General features: G+C 37.5%; 2 protein-coding genes, 1 non-coding gene and 1 pseudogene across 5 annotated transcripts; 2 read left to right on the top strand and 2 right to left on the bottom strand.

The window, feature by feature from the left end:
* LOC119998544 overlaps nt 1-21272 on the bottom strand; it is a 199807-nt pseudogene that overhangs the window by 119203 nt on the left and 59332 nt on the right.
* On the top strand, nt 2436-4679 carry LOC119999079 (bifunctional phosphatase IMPL2, chloroplastic-like). 2 transcript variants are annotated; one of them, XM_038846594.1, is made up of 2 exons: nt 2436-2691; nt 3551-4679. In XM_038846594.1, exon 2 carries the CDS (start codon nt 3583-3585, stop codon nt 4441-4443), a length of 861 nt encoding a protein of 286 aa, XP_038702522.1. In that variant the 5' UTR covers nt 2436-2691; nt 3551-3582; the 3' UTR covers nt 4444-4679. The 2 variants fall into 2 exon arrangements, with proteins under 2 accessions (XP_038702522.1, XP_038702521.1); XM_038846593.1 differs by having other exon boundaries at nt 3548-4679.
* LOC119999076 (cell division control protein 2 homolog) lies at nt 5458-10345 on the bottom strand. Of its 2 annotated transcripts, none has more exons than XM_038846588.1 (8): nt 10185-10345; nt 9751-9950; nt 9109-9214; nt 8868-9032; nt 7259-7428; nt 6245-6329; nt 5893-5979; nt 5458-5774 (listed from the first exon to the last, which is right to left on the bottom strand). In XM_038846588.1, exons 2-8 carry the CDS (start codon nt 9930-9932, stop codon nt 5691-5693), a joined length of 879 nt encoding a protein of 292 aa, XP_038702516.1. In that variant the 5' UTR covers nt 9933-9950; nt 10185-10345; the 3' UTR covers nt 5458-5690. The 2 variants fall into 2 exon arrangements, with proteins under 2 accessions (XP_038702516.1, XP_038702517.1); XM_038846589.1 differs by having other exon boundaries at nt 5926-5979.
* LOC119999173 lies at nt 20310-20416 on the top strand. The gene has a single exon (XR_005468351.1). It is a non-coding gene; the product is annotated as a small nucleolar RNA R71 (small nucleolar RNA).

Genomic DNA, 21272 nt, shown 5'->3' with positions numbered 1-21272 from the left:
ACACCATCGCTAACTCTCTTATGTCGAACTCCAGCCCTTTCATTTCTGCCAAACATTGTATGCTTAGCATAATCCTGAGACTATTAGGCATCCATTGACTGCATGAAATTTTCCATACCCTACAAGCATCAGCCAACGTATTTGGAATTCGGTATCTAAGCGCTAACTTGAACTTAAACACGTAAAAAGGGGACCATCTGAGGACTTCATAATTGACACCCTCCATATCGGCCCCAGGCCTAATCTCAATGGACTTGTGAATCTTATGCGTCTTCCTCAAGTAGTCCATATCACTCAACGCCAAAATTGATTTGGGATTCATTCCTTTTTGCAACAAAGGCCCTTCGATGTAGCCATTCCTCTCTATCTCACCGCCTTCTTCGCCAGCACCACCGTTACCATCATCGTCTCTCCCCTCATCACCATCGGCCCTATGCGCCTCTGATCCATACCATGAGAAGTTCACACTCGATTCCTTCTCGCCCTCCAAGTCATTGGCAAAGGCCTTGCCACTCCCAGACCTCACTTCATTCTCAGAGTCACTTTCACTTGATCAGGTCATTCCAAAATTATAATCCAAAGCAAAGAGAACAAGGATTACCTTTGAACAATTGCTCTCAGAAGTCGCTTCACTCTTCACGGCACATCTACGAAACCCAGTGAACTCTATGTGACAACGAGCAGGCTCTTACTGAAATGGCAAAGTACTGAATAAACTTCATACCCCAGTTTAAAAGCTGCACAGAACGACGCTAATTAAATGACGTGACTTATCCAAAGACAACCTAAATCATCACTTTTCACGGTTCACGAAACGTTTTCCTCAAGAAACGATGGACGTATTTTCAAATACATGTCAGACCCATTAATGCCCGCCGTTTCATTATAACACGTGGCAATAAAAACTCTTCGTTCCTGCTTTATTTAAAAACACACGCTCAATCATGTAATTGGGACCCCTCACCTGCCATGTAGCAAAGTCCAATGTTTGTTGTAAGGGACCTTAGTTTCTAAATAGTTTCATTTAATGTACTATCATTGTCAGTCTGATTTCATTCTCTCTTGTGACTATTCAATTAAATTACCTATCTTTCAAACCAGGTAAAACAATTACTTACTTATCAGTTATACTGTTGTTCATAAAGCTGACATCGTTTCCATTTCTCAGTAGGAATCACGGAAACAGACACTGTTACATCAAACTGATCCCAACTATACACGTCTCTTCATGCTACATTTAGTTGATACCAGCTATACACGTCTCTTCAGGGTACATGAAGCTGATCCCAGCTATACACGCCTCTTCAGGCTACATTAAGCTAATACCAGCCATACACGCCTCTTCAGGCTACATGAAGCTGATCCCAGCTATACTCGCCTCTTCAGGCAATATGAAGCTGATCCCAGCAATACATACCTCTTCGGGCAATAATCTCTTGTTTTATGCAAGCCATGCAGGATGCACACCGTGAACTACTCTCCAAGATGAATCCGTATTCATACTTTGAAAGTGGGGGACAATTGCAGTTATCAAAAGTCGTATGGCCCCATAGGGCCACTTAATGACAAATCCAAGCCCACGATACCCACTTTCACGAGCCTAGCTGGCATACTTGGCCCACGTTGAGACCCATACAGGAGATTCGAGACTCGGTCCATGAACAACAAGGTTACGTGACAGCAAACAGTGACCCTGACACTACGCCTGACAAACGTGGCTAACGTTTCTTTTTATATCTACTTTACTGTATTTCTGACATCATTATTTAGCAGGGACTTTCCCTCACCTAGAAATGGCACCACCACAATGAAGGTGCCAAGACACCAAAGGCGCCAACCCGATTCATGATCATTCCCTTACAGGGACCATGGTCCAATCCGTTCACACCAACATCCTCGGACTTGACAGGTTTGTACCATCAAGTATGATATCTTACCATACGATATCAGTTCATTTATGCTTACCTACTGCTACTTTCCATACTATGACCAACACGTGTCATACCCCCATCATGTACCCAGACAATTTCACCTTGCTTTTCGTCTACCAACCCTGACACATCTGTTACATTTACCTTTTACACGTTTATACCCTAGAGTCCCATCAAAAAGGACATGGGGTGACATGACTTCCAAGGCCAGTCCTCACCCTCATATAAATACCATTCTCTTACCTTGGGGAAGGGGATTCGGACATCGAGAACTAGAGACAGAAACTTTCCGACCCCTAACAAAATATTCAGCTACAAACACTCTAACCATCGTCGGTCTTCCATCTCCGATTACCATTGACTTGATCGTCGAAGCCTCTATGAATGGCACCCCCTAGTCCGCCACCATATAACTGTGGTTATGGTCATTATCACCCTAATTATATAATTACTGCATTGGCGGCCACCATATACACTATAGAAAATGATGGGCTTAATGTGTGTCGTCTTTCGGCTCGGCATAGGTTCAGTCCTCACTAATGAAATCGTACCCGTTCGTTCCATCCAGAAAGGAAAACACAACTTATACCCGTTTTTGAAGTCCGATTCGTTCAGGGAAAGCGCAAGGATTGCAAATTTCAACCGTCCGATCATCCTATCTGGCCAAACACTTTTTCCTATAAATATACGTTTACCGCACTGCAAGCCATCCGAACTTCATCGCAGTTGGCTTCGAGGGAGAGATTCGTGGACAGAAGAGGTATGTTTTCTCTCCTTTTTCTCTAGAGATTAGGGTCCCAGATTCAATTTTGAATATATTTTAGGGTTCGATTGGCGATTTTGTTCGATTCTAAGTTAGTGCTTGAATTGAAGCCAGCTTCAAGTCTCTTCTTGTTTTGATTCAGCCTGTATCACTTTTTCCCCCAAATTGATGATCTTCTTTGATTATATGTAGGGTTTCCAGTGTGAAACATTCTAGATTTTCTGTAATAACATGAGGAGTTTTTTAGTTTACTGAATTCTCTTCCAGGAATGATACTGTTGTGCTGAATTCGTGACTTGGTGTTCTTGGAATTGTATATGTTATTGTTCGTGCTTCTTGGGGTTATCATATGGGGAACGGCATGCCTCTGTGTTTAATTCTTCGATAGAATGTATTCTCTCGCTACTTCTATATATAAGCTTTTCTTCATATCAAACCATATCAAACCAGTTTAAACTGGAGAAATCTGATGTTCATGGTTTTCGAGATAGTTTTTATTTTAAATCTTAAATACTTGTTGGGTGATAAATTGGTTCTGGAAGTTGTCTGCATAGCGTACTGTTATACTTGTCAGTACAAATCCAAGTAATTAGATTAGATTAATGTCAGAACCTCCGATTATTATTCTTACTCCCGGCTTTTTAATTCTTATGTTTATTGTCTTATAGTATGAATTGGGCATTGTCTTGGTATTAATAACGTTAACCAAATTGGTGTTACGTGAAACTTTTTGAATGCTTTATGGATTTTCTAGCTATTGAATTGATTCGCTATTGTCTTTTTGTTGTCGCTGGGGCTACTTGTTGGTTGATTGGGACCGTTAATTTTCTTTTTCATTTTCATTCCCTTGCAGAAGTGATCATTGTTGTCTTATATTTACTCCTGTAGATGAGGACTTCGAATTCTAATCATCAGCTTGATAACCAAATGGATCTCACCGCAAAAGAGCTTGATTGCTTCACCGAAATTGGCAAGAAACTTGCCGATGTTTCTCGTGAAGTTATTGAGAGGTTCTATAGCCAAAAAATCAAATTTGATGATAAAAATGGCGATGGTCCTGTAACAATTGCTGATATAAAAGCAGAGGAAGCTATGGTTTCGATTATACTAGAAAACTTTTCATCTCATGCAGTTTTTGGGGAGGAGACTGGATGGACTTGTAAAGAGAAGTTCTCAGTTCCAGACTTTGTTTGGGTTTTAGATCCTATAGATGGGACACAGAGTTTTATTGCTCATAGATATGAGTTCGGTACCCTAATTGCTCTATTATACAAGGGTAAACCAGTGCTTGGCATCATTGATCAACCGATTCGAAAAGAAAGATGGGTAGGGGTGAAAGGGAGAAGAACAACCATGAATGGAGAAGAAGCATCTGTACGCACCTGTGAAAAGTTGAAACAAGCATATGCGTACTTGAAAGCCCGACATTACAATGATGATGCTGAATTTGCCTGTGATAGTCTCGCATACAAGGTAGATGAGATATTCTACGATGGTAATTGCATTTCTTATGCTTTATTGGCTTCGGGGTTTATTGATCTCGTTGTTGACTGTGCATTGGATCCCTTTGATTTTCTTGCACTGATACCTATCGTTGAGGGTGCTGGAGGTATTATAACTGATTGGGAAGGACGTGAGCTTTGCTGGGAGGTTTCTCCTTCTTCGTGTTCAATTCCAGAAGGAGGTTTTAAAGTATTAGCAGCTGGAGATAAAAGGATTCATGAAAATGTTGTACTCGAATTATCATAAGGTTTAGTAAGAGTGTTAGTTTAATTATTTACTTTCATTATTAGAACTCTATTTCTTATAGAATTATTAGTAGTTTTAGTTGGTGTAAGAAGGGGTTTTCTAGTCCTTTTAACATGTTTTCCTAATTTTAGTATAATTAGATTACTTGCCTATATAAAGGCATTAAAAGTCTTGTTAAAAACAAATCGTTGATGAACTAATAATATTTGAGGTTTTTATCAATTTGTTGGTGGATTTCAAGCTTCTTTTGTGGATTTCAAGTTATATTGACTTAGTCGTGAACTAGTCAATCGATCTGTATTTTCGCATTGCATCACATTGAAATAATATCCCTACTTCACTATTCAATTGTTGCTCAAGTGATTTTCTGCTAATTCAATTCCATCTCTTATATTCATTACAATAGACTTTCAGACCTTTCAGAGTTAAATGTCTAAATATCAGTCCTCTATTTGCTATGGAAATTAGCTTTCAGACTAACACCAATCAGATACGAATGTTATATAGGTTTGTTTCACTGTCAATTTCTAGATTTGTTTTTTATGATCTCAGATACTTGCAGTAACGATGAGTTTCTGCAATTATGGTTAGGGTGTATGCATCCTTGAAAGGTCAAAGACTTGGGGAGGCACTTCAAAGTATTTTATGTTTTATTCCTACGTTAAATTAAAAAGAAAAGAAAAAGAAAAGAAAATTATGTCATATTTAGATTTTATTTTATTTTATTTTTGTATTTTTTCGTTTTGTTTGTCAGCATTCTACATGTTTAAATTGTCTCTGGAACTCGAGCTCATGTAACTCGAGCCGAGTACCAATCAATGTGTTAGTTCTTCGAGCCGAGCTCCAGTTGTGACTTCTAAACTCGGTCAAGCTCAAGCAAATGTTTTTGATTCGAGAGCTCAAACTCAAGCTGAATACACGAGCTCAAATTCGATTCGAGTAACGATCAGTGTGTTAGATCTTCAAGCGAGAGATCCAACCAATGTGGTACTTCAACGAAGAGAAAAGACCAAGTTTACATGTAAGGAGGTGGGTTTACCCATATCAACCACTCAGCCAACCAATGTGGTATTTTAAGTCAACATTTCTGACAAAGTCAAACTAAAAGATGGACATCCACTGCTGCTATCCATGTCAAAGTTTATGCAAATCTAAATGCTGTTCAAAATTAGCCTATCTATCTAATACAAGTGAAAACAGAAATCGTCATGAGCTCAGCAAGGCGATGTATAGTAATTTGTGAAACGTTAACAACCAACATTTGCAAAATAGGGATGCTTCAATGCATCTGCAGACGTTATCCGCTTCTTTGGGTCCAGGCATAGCAGTTTCTGCAACATGAAAAGCGCAAGTAAAAATAAAATCATGGAACTGATAGTATTTCTTATCCCTGAATAAAATGGAAGGGAAAACAAATAACAGCAGCAATTGAGATAAAGAGAGGACAACATATATAAAGATAGTTCCAAAATCCACCCATACAGTGAGGAGATCAACACCAGTAGCCTCTAGATCTGGGAACTCAGCTGCCAAACTCTGCAAGACAAAATCAGCAGAATAAGAGCGCACGTGCACACACACACACACACACATATCTATATAGAGAGAGGGAGAGAGAATCCATTTTGATCCCTAACTTTTTAAAATGTGAGGGATTGCATTCTTTATATATATGTGTGTCGCTCGCATGTGTGTATACAGAAATTCTCACAAGAGGTATCCCTTACTTTTCAAAAACTAAGAAAGTCCCCCCATTGCACAAATTTATATAAAACTTAAAACATGTTACAAACTTTTGTACCTTGGGAGAATGCACGGAAAGCCTTTGCAGAAAGTCACAGAGAGTGGAATGAAGCACTAGATTATCCTCCGGAGAACCCAACAGCCTTCATATAAAACACATGATAAAAACCATTACCATACCCAAGATACTTTGGAGGGATGTACAGTTACGACTTTTTTTTAATAATAAACTATCAAATGCATTGAAGGAGTGAAGACATTCCCAAGAGGAAAAAAAAAAAACCCTCAAAGGAACAGCCAAAGGGAAAAAAATATATATATATATACGAAAAGGTTGTACCGAAGGACACCCACGAAAAGCTATAGAAGCTATACAAAACCCGAACCCAATCCTCCAAAACAATATCCCCAACAATAATTAAGGTGGACCAACAATACATCATGCTCAAATTCGCAACTTTTCTAGCTAAATAATCAACCCTGCCATTGCAAGTTTGCAACTTCTACAAACCCAGTTGAACAACAAAATCCTTGCCTCAGCAACCTATGAATAAACCCATTACATCATTGTAAAATCTCCACCCCCCCTTTCCAGTGCCTTACCCAATCTGCAACTACCTTCCCAAAACCTAGCTGTTCCACCAATCTTCAAACTTCCACCAACAGCACAGCTGCTGCCCACATACCCAGCATAACACAACAAAGTGTTCCCTTATAATCTCAAATCAATCTCCCACTCCAAGCTCCCCTGTTCTCCCACTATAACATCCATCAAATTAAGCTTAATAAAACCACAGAGAATACTTCAAAACATTCTCGAGCAAGGTGTCTAATTCTACCACCAACCACCTACTCCCCCCAACAATGATTTTGAGTAAGTAAGAAAGGCATGCCCTTGAAATCCTTAGAAGCAAAGAAAGAACATTTCCCCCACAAAATCCTCCTCTGAACAGCTCCTATCCTCAAAGATTATACCATTCCTCTCCCTACAAAGCAGCAACCAAATTGCCAAGCTCGCACAGATCCATGACTGCTTAACTTTGACCGAAGAAATACCCTTACTATTAGTTACCTGTGGATGGAATCAACACGCTCAACAATGTTTGCACCACGAAAAATAGGTTTCTGTTTAACCATCTCTGCAAATAGACAACCTACAGCCCACATATCCACTGCAGGATGATTATGAGCTCCTGGATAGGCGTATAAAATTTCTGGTGCCCTGTAAGAGCCATCCCGCTCCTGTATTGATGTAATAGATCAATAAGAATAGTCCACAACAGAAGCATCATAATCGACAATATAAGCATACATAAAATAACTTGATAAAAGTTCCCGTCCTGTACACAAGTTTAGGCTGAAAAACTGGTCTGATCTATATTATATATAAAGGATAGGTGGGGGCGTAAATGGTTATACAAAATTTTATATACAAGCAAGTAGCACTAATAATTAATTGCCATAACATTCTCAATGCTTAAAAGCTTTCAATATAAAAGATAGAGACTTTAGTTCTCAAGATGTTTAATACTTTATATTAGAAACAAAAGCAATAATCATATTAAAGGAAGGATAAGATATCCTTAAAGTTAGAAAACCTCTCTATCAAGAAGCCTAAGGAGATCAAGAATGCCTTTGTGCTTATGATCCAAGTACACTCCTGTTGGCAAAAAAGTCAGCTTTCCTATTTCCGTTTCTTATTTACTTGAATGTAACAAAGTAATGAATCATTGGATAAAAACAAAGCTGCTTGCATGTTACGTGACTTTGAACATGACACTTAACGAAACCCTGCCTTATGAGCTACATCAAAAAGAAAAAAAAAAATTTAAAAAAAAAAGAGACCAAAAACCAAAGCAAAGAAAAATGAAACTTTGGGGTTTAATTAGCAAAATATAAATTCTAGATATGAAATTTAGAACTACTCCAAAGTGGAAGGGTGTAATTTCAAATTTAGCTTCTTTTTTTTTCCTTTTCCTTCTTTATCAATTATATAACTAGCTCCAATGTCAAGCCAAGAAACTATAAAAGGGAATGGGCAAGATAAATTATCTTGCAACCTGACTCACACTTTCACATATTTCTCAATGTTATGAATAAAAAAATAAAAATAAAAGGAAAAGAGGATCATAACAAATTAACCAAAACAAATCTACAAAGCCTAGGCTGGGGTAGGTTGAAGCTTGCCTTAATACTAAAATCAAATTTGATACAAGGTCTTTTTCTTGGAATAAATACAAGGTATAATAATTTAAGTCGAATGCAAAATAATCTTGTAAATAAATATGAATTTTCTCTACACCGTGATTAAGAATCTAAGCTGAAGACGGGAATTGTGCATTCCGTCATCTTTGAGAAATCAACACATACTCAAACCCTTCCAATATGTAGTATATGCTTTCCACCGAGTGGTCAATTGGTTCCACAAGCCTACCGTTAATACTCTAGATCATTAAAAAACTGGAGTGCCTCAATGCCTCGTTGGATAAGGTGCCTAACATTTGAACACTGAATGTCCTTAAAGTGCATAGCAGCCACAGAATAAAGCTAGCTAATCAATGAACATTAATAACTACAAAGACATTAAAACTGGCAAATCAATTAAGCCAGGACAGTATCATCAGGCAAAGTCCATTATCATGTAGGTTTTCTATATAGAAAGCAAAGAAACATACAATTACCTTATTGCCCTTTAGGGGTCCTGTCAGTATGGCTAACCTATAATTGGCTATCTTCACACTTCTAAGATCAGCATACACCAAAATATTCTGCGGGCGCAGATCCTTATGCACCAGCCCATGTGAATGGTAATATTGCAACCCGCTAATAATCTGGAACAGAAAATCCTGAAGAAAGAACAGATAATTTTAAGTTAGTAATTGCTAAAATTAATTTGTTTTTCATAGAGCTTATTTGACATACCTTTATCATACTTTTGCTTAAATTACGCATTTTGTCAAGATGCACATCGTGATATTCAAAAGCAAAAAGAGCCATATTATTTCCATCTAGCTTCATATCTAGGATCCTGCGCCCACACAAACATGCAAATTTGCAGATTAGGAGGGGGCTGTTGGATGGAATCTTAAGCAGCCGTGTGCCTTGTATGCCAATGTGAAAGAAAGGAATTTCGTCTTGCATATATAGTCATTGTTTAATTGACAAAAGAAAATTTAATTGAAAATTTTAGTGTTTCTTTTATAAGATAAAATGTGACTGCCCCTTGGGAGTATTTTCCATTATCATGGTGGTTAAGCCTTCTATTATAAAACGGAAACTAAAATATTATATTGCAACAATCTAGTTTACCCCACATAGTCTTTTCTTCGTAGCAAATACAATAGCAAAAGAATTTGAGACACAAACATCAATTGGCAATTTTCATTTTGTTACCGTTTAGTTGCAGGATGTGGAAATTCCTTCCTTTCACAAGCCAATTGCACAAGTCTATCTATAATTGGCTATCCAATAACGGGCTATCTATTATTTGCTCTGTTTTATTCCTCTCCATCATTTCTCTATTCAAGAAAGGAGAGAGACCCGAGAAAAGTAAGTTGTTTTTACCTTACTAAATTTTCATGCCCCAGATCCTTCCATTTTTGAATCAAAGCCAATTCATCATCATCAGTTATCTTATGTTTCTTCAACAAATACTTGGTCCCGGTTGAGGTGTAGCACAAGAAGGCTTCGCCATAGCAGTATTCTTCTTTGAAGGTGAGCATACTTTCGGGGTTCCAATAGTCCATGTTTATGCTTTCAAGATTCTATAACCAAATAAAAAAAAAAAACCAGGCTTAACATAATTCACAGGGAATCTCCAGTATAAAAAGAACAAAAGCAATCTCCAGTATAAAAAGAAAAAAAGAAATACTAAGATCCCATACCCGCAGCAGATTCAACCTTAAGATTTAAAGAAAAAGAAACCTAAAACCTGTTGTCCAACGACCCATTCCAATCCATCTTATTCCTAAATCAAACAATGCGACGAAAATACTTACCACAACAAGAAATTGGAGATAAGAAAATTGAAGAATGGTAGAATCTGTGAAAAGCTTCAAGATCCGCTGCGTCTCTTCTTCAGCTCGTCGTCTAGAATCGTGCCTTCTCTGTTCGTGGTTCTACTTCTACACGAGTCTAGGAATTTTCAATTTCATTTGTCTCATGCCCTTTTGTGTTTGTGGGCCTTTCACTTAAAGACCACATCATTTTGGGTATTGGCCCAGAGTCAGTTCTCGTGGGTCTGCGCTCAAGTTGGTCTTCTTTATTGAGTTGGGCCTCTATTATTTTTCAATCCAATATCTATTGAAACATTAATTAGAAATGTCATTTTAATACCTACTTGACAAATGTTGGACACATAAGTCAAACAAAAATTCTCATTTCCATATAAGTACATTTCTTTCATATAAGTACCTCTTTTAAAAATTAATAATTACATAATATTACATTTACCCTTCTTCTGCAATAGACATGAATTTAAAAAAAAATCTATATCTAAGACACCTACTCTCCATCTCTACCACTGTCATGTTTGCCTCCATCTCTGCCACTGCCACTGTCTGCCTCCATCGCCATCGCGCTTCCACCATCATCGTACCTCCACAATCATCTTCTTCATTTTTTTATTATACTTCTTCTTATTTTTATTAGTTTTCGTCTTTATCTTATTAGATCTGAGATGTAATATGATTTATGATATTGTAATATGAGATCTGATATCGTAATCTGAGTTCAGATCTAAGATCGTATGTCACTGTTTCGATATTATTATGGATCTGAGATTGTATGTTACTGTTTGAAACAGTAACATTACGCGAGCAAAACTTACCAGCCTCGGGTCTCCCTTTCCAATGGTCATTTTGGACAAAATTTGGCTAGGCATTGTGCATCTCAGTGAGGGCAGTCGAACGGCGGTGGTGATGTAGCGAACCATCACCGAAATCGTCTAGATTTGAGACTTTTTCTTTCATGTTATTGTTTCTATGTTACTGTTTCAAATAGTGAAACAGTAACATCATCATGTTACTATTGCAAAAAATAATATTAGAATAATTTGACCTACATTATCATGTTAATGTATTGACGTTGTAATGCAGAATCATGTACTATAGATTCGGTATTTTTTAAGGTCATTGCTCCAGGAAGAAATATGACAAGAGTTTTGTTTATTATGAAATAGTAATATGAACATGTCTGAATGATTTTGCAGAACTTGGCATATAAATTATTTCAAATCTAGCACTCATAAACTCAAGGAATTCCTAAACAAAAATCATGTACCTAATATCTACACCTAAATAAAAGCAAAGAAGAATAGAAACAATAGTTCTAAAGATTTTTAAGTTTTAAATTATGAAAAAATATATCTAGAGAGAGGGGGGGGGGAGAAAGAGAAGAGAGAGAAAGAGAAGAGAGAGAAAGAGAAGAAAGAGAGACGGAGAAGAAAGAGAGACAGAGAAGTAAGAAATAAAATAAAGAGAAGAAAGAGGTTGGCGGTATAAAGGTAAATGATCGTCCCATGAGTACTTTTATGTTCATGTGTGTTTTTGTTGTACCTAAATGTCCAAAAGTACACTAATGGGTACCGGTTTGGCATTGTCCCAACATTAATTGACGGGAAGTTTTATATACACACCACTAATCTACTATCTTTTCATTACTTTTTATCTTTTTAGTTTACATAAATATCCTTGTATACAATAACATATGTTACCTTATCCTAATAATTTAAAATAAATAATTTTTACATATTTTTATTAGAGACTACTAAGTTTACACCAATATTCTCCAAAAAAGAGTTTGTTTTCATGCCAAGAAACATTGTAGAGGAAGATCGATTTCATTGACAAATCATAGCAGATGGAAGATGACAAGTTACATAAGTATTATACGAATACAAATCAGCTACAACATCTCGATAACAACATTGTCGACAATGAAAAGAATGATCATGGTGAAGAGGTAAGTATTTTAGGGTTTGTTATAATTTCTGTATAATCCACAATAATGGGTCGTTTTATTGCCTTAGAGACAACATGCCCTGTCGTTTTATTTGTATTTAAACGACACAGTCTACTGTTTAACAAGACAAAAAATGACATGCGGTGCCGTTTTTCAGCAATTATATGGCACATTATGTCGATATAATATCATACAAATGGTGGATCCCTACTGTTTGCAATAGCAAAAAACGACTAGCATGTGCGGATTTATTTTAAAATAATAAAAAGTGACTCGTCAATTTTTCTTTGTAGCAAGCTGTAAAAGACAGAATGATAACTGATGAATTAATGAAGACTGATTATACCAACGAAGTTATCACATATGATATGAGTATGACTTTATCTTTTTCGTATTTATTTTCCTCATTCATTTTTATACACTGATTTTTTTTTCTCTGACAGATATACAAAAGTAAAAATCATTTGATTTCTTGGGCTCGAGAGGTTGCCATACAAAGTGGACATGACCTTACAATCAGAGCCTCTAATTGCCATGGAAATGATAGGAAGCCGCGAGTATTGCTTGCCTGTGAAGGGTTTGGTTCATAAATTCAAAGAATGTCAAGAAATGTCTATCTATCTATACAAAGTGTGGTTGTCCATTCTTACTTAAGGGAAAGAAAAATAAAACAGGGGATTGTTGGGATCTGAAAGTTGTAAATGTCTATCTATCTATAACATAAAGAATCGCTTTCCATCAAATGCAACGACACTCAAACTATTTATAAGGTGTGCTAGAGGCATAGAGTCATCGAGAAGGCGAGAAGGACACAGATGTAATATTTATTGGGTAAACTTTAGCACAAGTATTATGAGCACCATAGATCTTCCGTTGACGGTATAGAGACAGCAGTTGATTTGATGTGGACCCATACGACGTGCATTGATTTGCCACATACTTTTCCACATGTTTTGTTATTAGATTGTACATACAAAACTAATAGATATCGAATGCCATTGTTCGAGGTTGTTGGGATTACATCGACTTGTCTTACATTTTCAGTTGCATTTGCCTACATAGGTGGTAAACGTATTGACAACTACTTGTGGGTACTTCAGCGGCTTCGATCAATTATGGAAGATAATGATATTGAGCTCCTATAAGTGATTGTGACGAATAGGGAGTTGTCTCTTATAAGTGCCATCAAGATTTGTTTTCCTGATGCTCAACATTTGTTATGTCAATGGCATATCAACAAAAATATTTTGGCGAAGTGCAAGAAGATATTTAGGGACATAGACTCATGAGAATTGTTTAACAATACATGGGGTACCGTTGTTTTGGTAGATAATAAGGGAGACTATGTACGTAGAATGAATGATCTCATCACCACATTTAATATGAATCTCAATCCTATTGAATTTGTCTTTGATACATGGTTAAATCCTTATAAGGAAGGTTCGTTGTTGCATTCATGAATAACTATATGCATTTTGGTAATACGAAGACAAATAGGTAATGAAATTATCATCTTGCTCATTTACATATATTTTGTGTTAAAACTAACTATGTTTTACTTGTTTTTTAGCGGAGTTGAAGCGCACATTCGAAACTTAAACGACAATTGGGTTCTTCCCAAGGAAGTTTCGAATCTTCATGGTTGAAGATTCATTCACTCCTTCAATTGCATTTTACTAAAATATATGTCTCATTTGAACATAGCAAGACTGTAGTACAGCACAATTTGAGACCACCACTTTTCAAAAAAATCTGAGGATTTGTATCCACCTCTGCACTTGATCTCATTAGTGAGTAGCTAAAGTTTGTAGATAGTTCATGTGCATCATCAGACTTGTGTTGTTGTGTGAGTAGACGCACATACGGTATTCCATGCTCACAAGAGCTTGCTCGATACATGGAGATGATATTCCAATCCCGTTATCTGCATTGGACACACACACTAGACACGACTTCAAATTATACCATGTGATCCTCCGCAAATTCCTGACTTTATTCCTGAGTTGAAAAGGTGAATTTCCAACTTTATTTATATGTGTTTGACTATTTTTACAATTGAGTTGTTGTAATATTGAATTATTTTATTATATTTGTGCACGTAATGAAGGAAGATCCTTCGAAGTGGTCATATTACACAAGAAAAATCAGAGAGATTTTTGATTCGAACAAAACACACTTGTCAGAAACTAAGGACAAAGTTAAGACGCATGAAAGACTTTTGAAGTCTGAACTATCTACATACCAAGCATCTTCTGCATCTGAACTCGTGGATGGTACCTGCATTGATAAATCTTCACAAACGTCTAAGTCGGCTTCAATTGATGAGAATATTGTTACAAAAAAATTCAGACTAAACAATGAAGAAATAAATTGTTAGTAAGTATATTATGTAATAATGATTATTATGCTTATGTTTTGGATATGCATTTTTATTTAAACAACAATTAATTTTATTCCAACATGTTAGTCGCAATATGAGTATTACATCAGTGATCATTACTGAGAAGCCTTTAGGAATATATTATATCGTGGTTAATTCCCATGTGCGATAGAGAAATACATCAATGACATTACCGATGTTGCCGCTAATGGTAATTATGGATACCGAGCTGTTGTTTGTTTGATGGGAATTGACATTATAGATGGTTGAAAATATGTACGACGTTCACTATTTGAAGAGCTCAAAATGTGGGAGGGATTTTACGTAAAGATCTTCGGTGATAGGACTAAAGATCACTTGAGAGCGCTCAATTATTATGAGTCTCCAGCAGATGTTAAGTATTGGATGACCATGCCAAATATGGGACACTTGATAACTAGTCGCTATAATGTTGTGCTTGTATTGCTGTTACGACATCAATGTTTGATGTTCTTGTTGGGTCTAAATTAACCTTACTAGCAAGTGTACTAGTCGGCGACTACAACACAATGATAAGCAAGGGTCGAATCCACAGGGACGGTGTTATGTTTAATCCAAATGTATATTTGCATGTATATATGGACAATGCAATCAAAAGTAAAATTCAACTCAAGATTGTTTGGTTTGGTAATTCAACTAAAACAAGCAAAGAGCAAAGTGTTTTTGGTATTTTCTTAGAATTAGGATGCAACTAATGCAAATGAGATGATTTAACAAATATGAGATGAACACCAAGGCTTCGGAATCCCCCTTGGGAAATGACTTGGAATGACATAAATTTACACACATATTTGCTAATTTGGGCATAACGAATCCGTACCTAAGTCGGTTTTAGCGCACCTAAGCCAAATCTCCCTAAAATCGATTACTAGCCATCTTATTGGTCTAGGTCGGATATTCCTAAATACATTCTAGCCATCTTATTGGTCTAAACATGCATAGGAATTCATGGAGTTCTATGGAGATTAGGATTCATACAAATTGTCACCTAATTAAAGGGAGACACATTCATAATCAAATGTTTCAAGAAGCATAATCTACTTGACATATTATTGTCTAAGCAAATTCTCCAAACAATTTCATCCAAAAACCTAAAGTGTTGGCCAAACACCACAAGCATGAATAAATTACAATCAAACATAGAAACACAAGATTTATACCCAAATCAACTCATATGTATGTAAATCAAGTCATAAACGAAGTCATCAAACCCAAGGCTTCAACCTAGCCTTGGCACAAGAGATTTAGTTACACATAATGAGAGAAAAACACAAAAGGAGAGATGAGAAAATCATGAATAAACCCAATTAGCTGAGTAGATCCAAGTTGAGCTGAAGAATCTCTCCTCCTAGCTCCAAGAGTCGCCTCTCCCTCTGCTTTCGCTCCCCAGAAATTCAGTTCTAGGTCTAAAAACTCCCGTAGCTCGGACAAATCGCGACTTAAAACACCTCAGAAAATTGTTTTTCACGCCTAGGCGCGTTGTTTTCACGCCTAGGCGCACCACGCCTAGGCGCACGCCTAGGCGTGATCCTAGGCGTGCACAAATTAAAATTCAAGTCCAACTCTCTGGACTGGGCGTGCAGAAGTGATCCTGGGCGTGCACAATTTTTGCGCCTAGGCGCGCCACGCCTAGGGGAGCGCCTAGGCGCGTTACCCCTAGGCGCATTATTCAAATGACCATAACTTCTCCATATGACCTCCGATTTGCATGATTTTAGATTCTACGGAAAGCTTGAGATGTCTACTTTCCAATGCCTTTTGTTGCGCTCAATTCCAATAATGTGACAGAAATTTATGACTATTTGAACACACGAAGGTCGGTGGACATTTTCTTCAATTCAGCCCTTTTTCCGTCGCTTTTCATCCAAACCGCAATCAACCTATCAAAATACAAATCAACACATAAATACACTCATTATTTATCAAAAGAAAGCTTAAGAGGGGATATTTCTACCAAAAACAATAGGTATTATCATACCTATCAAACACCCCACACTTAAACCTTACTTGTCCTCAAGTAAAACTAAACAAAGTACATCTACCAACTAACATCCTAACTCACTAACGCAGGAATCGCGATTGCATTTAGCATATGCAACAAGCCGTTAAACCCCTAGGTGTCCCTAGTGGAGGAGTTTTGTCTCCTGAGGGCTTACAAGAACGACACCCACAAACGTTTCAAGATAACTCAAATCAAACATATGGGAGAGAAATCACTAGAATCGAAACAATATACATCAATGCCATGCAATCAAAAAGATGTGGAGACCCCACACTTCATCCAAACATATACTCAATGAAGATTATCCGTCTACTCAATCACTTCGTCTACATTAAGTGCGTGCAAAGAAGAAATGTATAATTATTTGGCTTCCAAGAGTTCATAGGCGCCAAACATAGTCACATTCCAAGAATTCCAAGAACAGTCAAGTAGTAATACCAAGGCACTTTTATTTATATACATACTTCTCTTCTTTTTCTTCTTCTCTTTTTTTTTTTATTTTTTTATTTTCATCTTACTAGGCCCGTGCAATGCTCACTCCTTTAAGCTTTCTAGTCAACCCATGTAACGAGTTCTCAACCAATGACTCCCAACCAGTTGGTTTAGGGCATTATGTGATAAAGCACACCTCGGATCAATCACTCGAGTTGAAAAGGCTTCGAAGTTAAGCTAGCCTAGTATGTTCATCAAGATTGTCTTACCTTTTTACGCGAAACTCGAGTTGGTTAGACAAGAGCCCCGGTTACTCAGCAAGATCACAAGAGCGGAACATGCTTTTAATCATCATCAAATTTATTTATTTTTATTTTTTTTAACATGCATGTAATTAACTAGTGCCAAGAATATAACTAACACGGTGTTCTAGATCATCTTAGAGAAAGTCCACATCCAACATCTATTCACCCAAGTCATACCCCACAAGCACACATTCTCGTGCAGGTGAATTACAGTGATTGTGCAATAGAGTAGACGTCAAGCATATAGAAGGATATGATGGGTTCCACAAACCAAGATTAGCTGCATTTCAATATAGCACTCAATTCAACAGAAAATTCCCATAAATATGCAAGATTCAAGCACTGAAATTTTTTTTTTTTTTTTTTTTTTAAATTCAGCTACTACAAAATCATGTGAAATTTTGCACAAGATAATCCATATGCAGTCCACCACCCCACACTTTAAAGAATGCATTGTCCTCAATGCAAAACATAACAATGTAATAATGCACTAAAAAGAGGACAAGTTGAAACAATACAACCTGGAGTTGGAGTCATGCATCGAGTGGACTGGGGTACTGGCCTAGCCACAATTTTTCAATGTTTTCATGAACCCTTTCTAGCATATGAACCCCTTTTTTTTTTTTTTTTTTTTTTTTATACCCACACGCCTAGGCGTGTATAAGGTGCGCCTAGGCATGGTCTGGCTATAAACATAATGCCCAGAAATTTAAACTTTCTTCATTGGGTTGCCTCCCAAGTAGCGCTAAGTTTAATGTCTTCAGCCAGACGTAGTTGTACCTACAAAATCAACCAAGTATGCATCAACACTAAACAATTTAAGCAAACTCTCACCCCAAACGTTAAGAACATGCATGGTCGTCAATGCAAATAAATAAAGGGAGGGAGAAAGCTTAAACACAACACTTGTTTTAGATAAGGAGAGAGACAACCTGATTTGGAGAAATCACCACAAGCCTCAACACCTTCACAACAATTCTTGGGAAACAAATCAAGGAGGATGGTGCATAGGATACTTTCCATTCAGAATCCCCGAAACATTTGGCCCACAGAATTCAAGTTGGCGAGCCACAAATTTCCACCCTTTTTCTATCTTAGAATTCGTTATTGTGAAAGTACCATGGATAGACAATTTCAATGTCTCAAAAGGAGCACTTGTATTACCTCTCAACATTGTTTTGGACCGTGCTTTTTTCAACTTCCTTGCTCTTGTCCGCACGCCTTTCAAAGTTGGAGATAGCTTGCTAGTAACAAGGGAAGTAGCCAAGAGCTCGTTGGATATTGGCGATGATGGAGTCCTTTTGCTTTCAATGCTATCACCAACCACATATTCCACAACCTCATCACTTGAAGCTGTTTTTGTCAATAAATTCACTCTCTCATTGCCTACCATATCAACATGAAGGCATTCTCTAATGACATCCGGACTCTTGATAGCCTTAAAGATTTTGAACTCAATGGTCTTGTCAAAGACTGTCATTGTGAGCATGCCTTTTTCCACATCTATAATGGTCTTTGTGGTAGCCATGAAACCACGGCCTAGAATGAGTGGTACATCTCTTGTCGGATTAGGTTCACCCTCCATATCAAGCACCAGAAAATCCACCGGAATAACAAAATCACCCACCTTTACTAAAACATCTTCAACTAACCCAAAAGGATGCACTAAAGAGCGATCAGCTAGTTGGAGAGTGACTGAAGTTGGTTTCAACTCACCTATCTTCAAAGTAGTGTAAACAGAATAAGGCATGATATTTACACTTGCACCAAGATCCATCAAGGCCTTTTCAATTTCTTTCTCTCCAATAATACAAGGAATGGTAAAGCTACCCGGATCTTTTAATTTGGGCGGGAGCTTCTTTTGTAAAATAGCACTCGTTTCTTCGGAGAGAAATACTTCTTCATGATCACCTATCTTCCTTTTGTTAGTGCACAACTCCTTCAAAAATTTTGCATATGCGGGAATAGACTTAATTGCCTCAATGAGTGGAATATTAATCTCCACTTTCTTCAAAACTTCAAAAATATCCCGATTATACTTGCTTTTCTTAGCTGGGGCAAGACGAGATGGAAAAGGCACTTTTGGAACATACTCTTCTACTTCCGGCTTTTCCTTCTCAACGTGAGGTATTTTGGAAGCACTTGGCTCCACCACTATAGGCTCATCATGATTCTCACCTTCAAGCTTTTTATACTCAATCTTGTTATCCACATTTTCCCACTTCGCAAAACAGTAATAGCATGAGCATCCTCATACTGCTTAGGATTTACCTCAGGTTGACTCGGTAGCTTTCCTGGCTGTCTTTCACTCAAGGCATGAGCAAGTTGTCCTACTTGCATTTCAAGCTTTGCGATAGATTGAGTATTACTGGAAACAGTTTGTTGCAACTGAGTCATTGACTTGCTCATCTCTGCTTGGGAATGTTGCATTGTGACTTGTGATTGAGCAAGTTGGGAAATAAGGTCCTCCATAGTAAACTTCCTTGCATCTTGAGAAGGTGGTTCTTGTCGTGGAGCTTGCCAAGGTCTGGGCCCTTGATTGAAATTCTGGGGTGAAGCATAGGAGAAATTGGGGTGATTCTTCCATCCTGGGTTATATGTGTGAGAAAAGGGATCATTCTGCTGCCTATGAAAAGGTTGAACTGCATTAACTTCCGCTTCAGGAAATGTCCCACTTCTAGAACATACATGAGTAGGATGATCGGTGCCTCCACAAATGCCACAAGGCTCCAGATTTCTACTCAGCAAAGTCACTACCGCATCCAATTTCCTAGCCACAGATGCCATCTCTGAATTTGAAGCACTAGCCTCATAAACCACGTGTCTAGGAGCATCAAGATCACGATTATCCCATTGTGAGGAATTTGCCACCACAGTCTCAATAATTTCATTGGCCTCAGTCGGTTCCTTAGCCATAATATTTCCTCCAGCAGCTGCATCTAACCTATGGCGGCATTCATCAGCCAGATGTTGGTAAAAGTATGATATAATCTGCCATGGCAAGAATTGATGATGTGGGCAACCAATCAATAAAGTTTTATATCGCTCCCAAGCCTTAAAAAGTGGTTCTCCCTTGTTCTGCCTAAAATGGAAAATCTGATCTCTAAGCCTCTGTGTCCTTGACTGAGTATAGAATTTCTGAATAAACTTAGCAGAAAGTTGATCCCAAGAAGTGATAGAATTTGGTGGCAAAGTCTTGAACCAGATCTTAGCACCTTCCTTAAGAGAAAAAGGAAATAGCTTCAACCGTATGAACTCTTCAGATATGCCCTGAATTTTTTGAGTGCCACAAATCTCCAGAAAATTATCAATGTGATCACTAGCATCTTGATTTTCCGCTCCTGAGAATGATGGGAGCATGTTAATCACATGGCATTTAAGCTCATAAGAGAGATTTGGCGGAATGGTTGGTAATACGATGCAAGATTGTCTAGTAGAGAATTGTGGCATAGAGTAGTCCATTATGGTGACAGGAGCATTTGCATTGTTGGCATTATTGCCAACTTCTTCACGATTTTCAGCCATGCTCGCTTGTTCAGAATGTTCCCCCAAATTTTTGTCACTAGACGAACTAGAGCAGGATGTAGGAGAAATAGAACGAGTGGAAGATTTCTCCTCAAGAAGATCCTTGTCTCTCTTGTTCCTTCGTGCACGTTCCAAGTCTAGATCAACAGGAAGAATTTCTGTATCTTGAGAACGCCTTCCTTACATGGACTACAAACAAGAAAGAAAAGTATAAGGATCACTAATTATCAAGTAATAAAGAGCTAAACTAAGTATGTAAGTATCTATGTATATAAACACGAATGGATCAAATATAAGCAACCATCCCCGGCAACGGCGCCATAAACTTGTTGGGTCTAAATTAACCTTACTAGCAAGTGTACTAGTCGGCGACTACAGCACAATGATAAGCAAGGGTCGAATCCACAGGGACGGTGTTATGTTTAATCCAAATGTATATTTG

Source organism: Tripterygium wilfordii, chromosome 5, assembly GCF_013401445.1.
Source record: "Tripterygium wilfordii isolate XIE 37 chromosome 5, ASM1340144v1, whole genome shotgun sequence".
In the NCBI taxonomy this organism is placed as follows: domain Eukaryota; kingdom Viridiplantae; phylum Streptophyta; class Magnoliopsida; order Celastrales; family Celastraceae; genus Tripterygium; species Tripterygium wilfordii.
Note: the sequence above shows the minus strand (reverse complement) of the source record. Positions and strands in the feature narration are given on the sequence as shown.

What these genes read in the sequence shown, in the direction of transcription:
- LOC119999076 (XM_038846588.1), bottom strand. Translation starts at nt 9,932, where the DNA reads ATGGACTATTGGAACCCCGAAAGTATGCTCACCTTCAAAGAAGAATAC. An exon ending in TAAGCAAAAGTATGATAAAG is followed by an intron (nt 9,033 to 9,108) that starts GTATGTCAAATA and finishes TTCTTTCTTCAG; the next exon opens with GATTTTCTGTTCCAGATTAT. An exon ending in TTTCCGTGCATTCTCCCAAG is followed by an intron (nt 5,980 to 6,244) that starts GTACAAAAGTTT and finishes TTTGTCTTGCAG; the next exon opens with AGTTTGGCAGCTGAGTTCCC.
- LOC119999079 (XM_038846594.1), top strand. Translation starts at nt 3,583, where the DNA reads ATGAGGACTTCGAATTCTAATCATCAGCTTGATAACCAAATGGATCTC.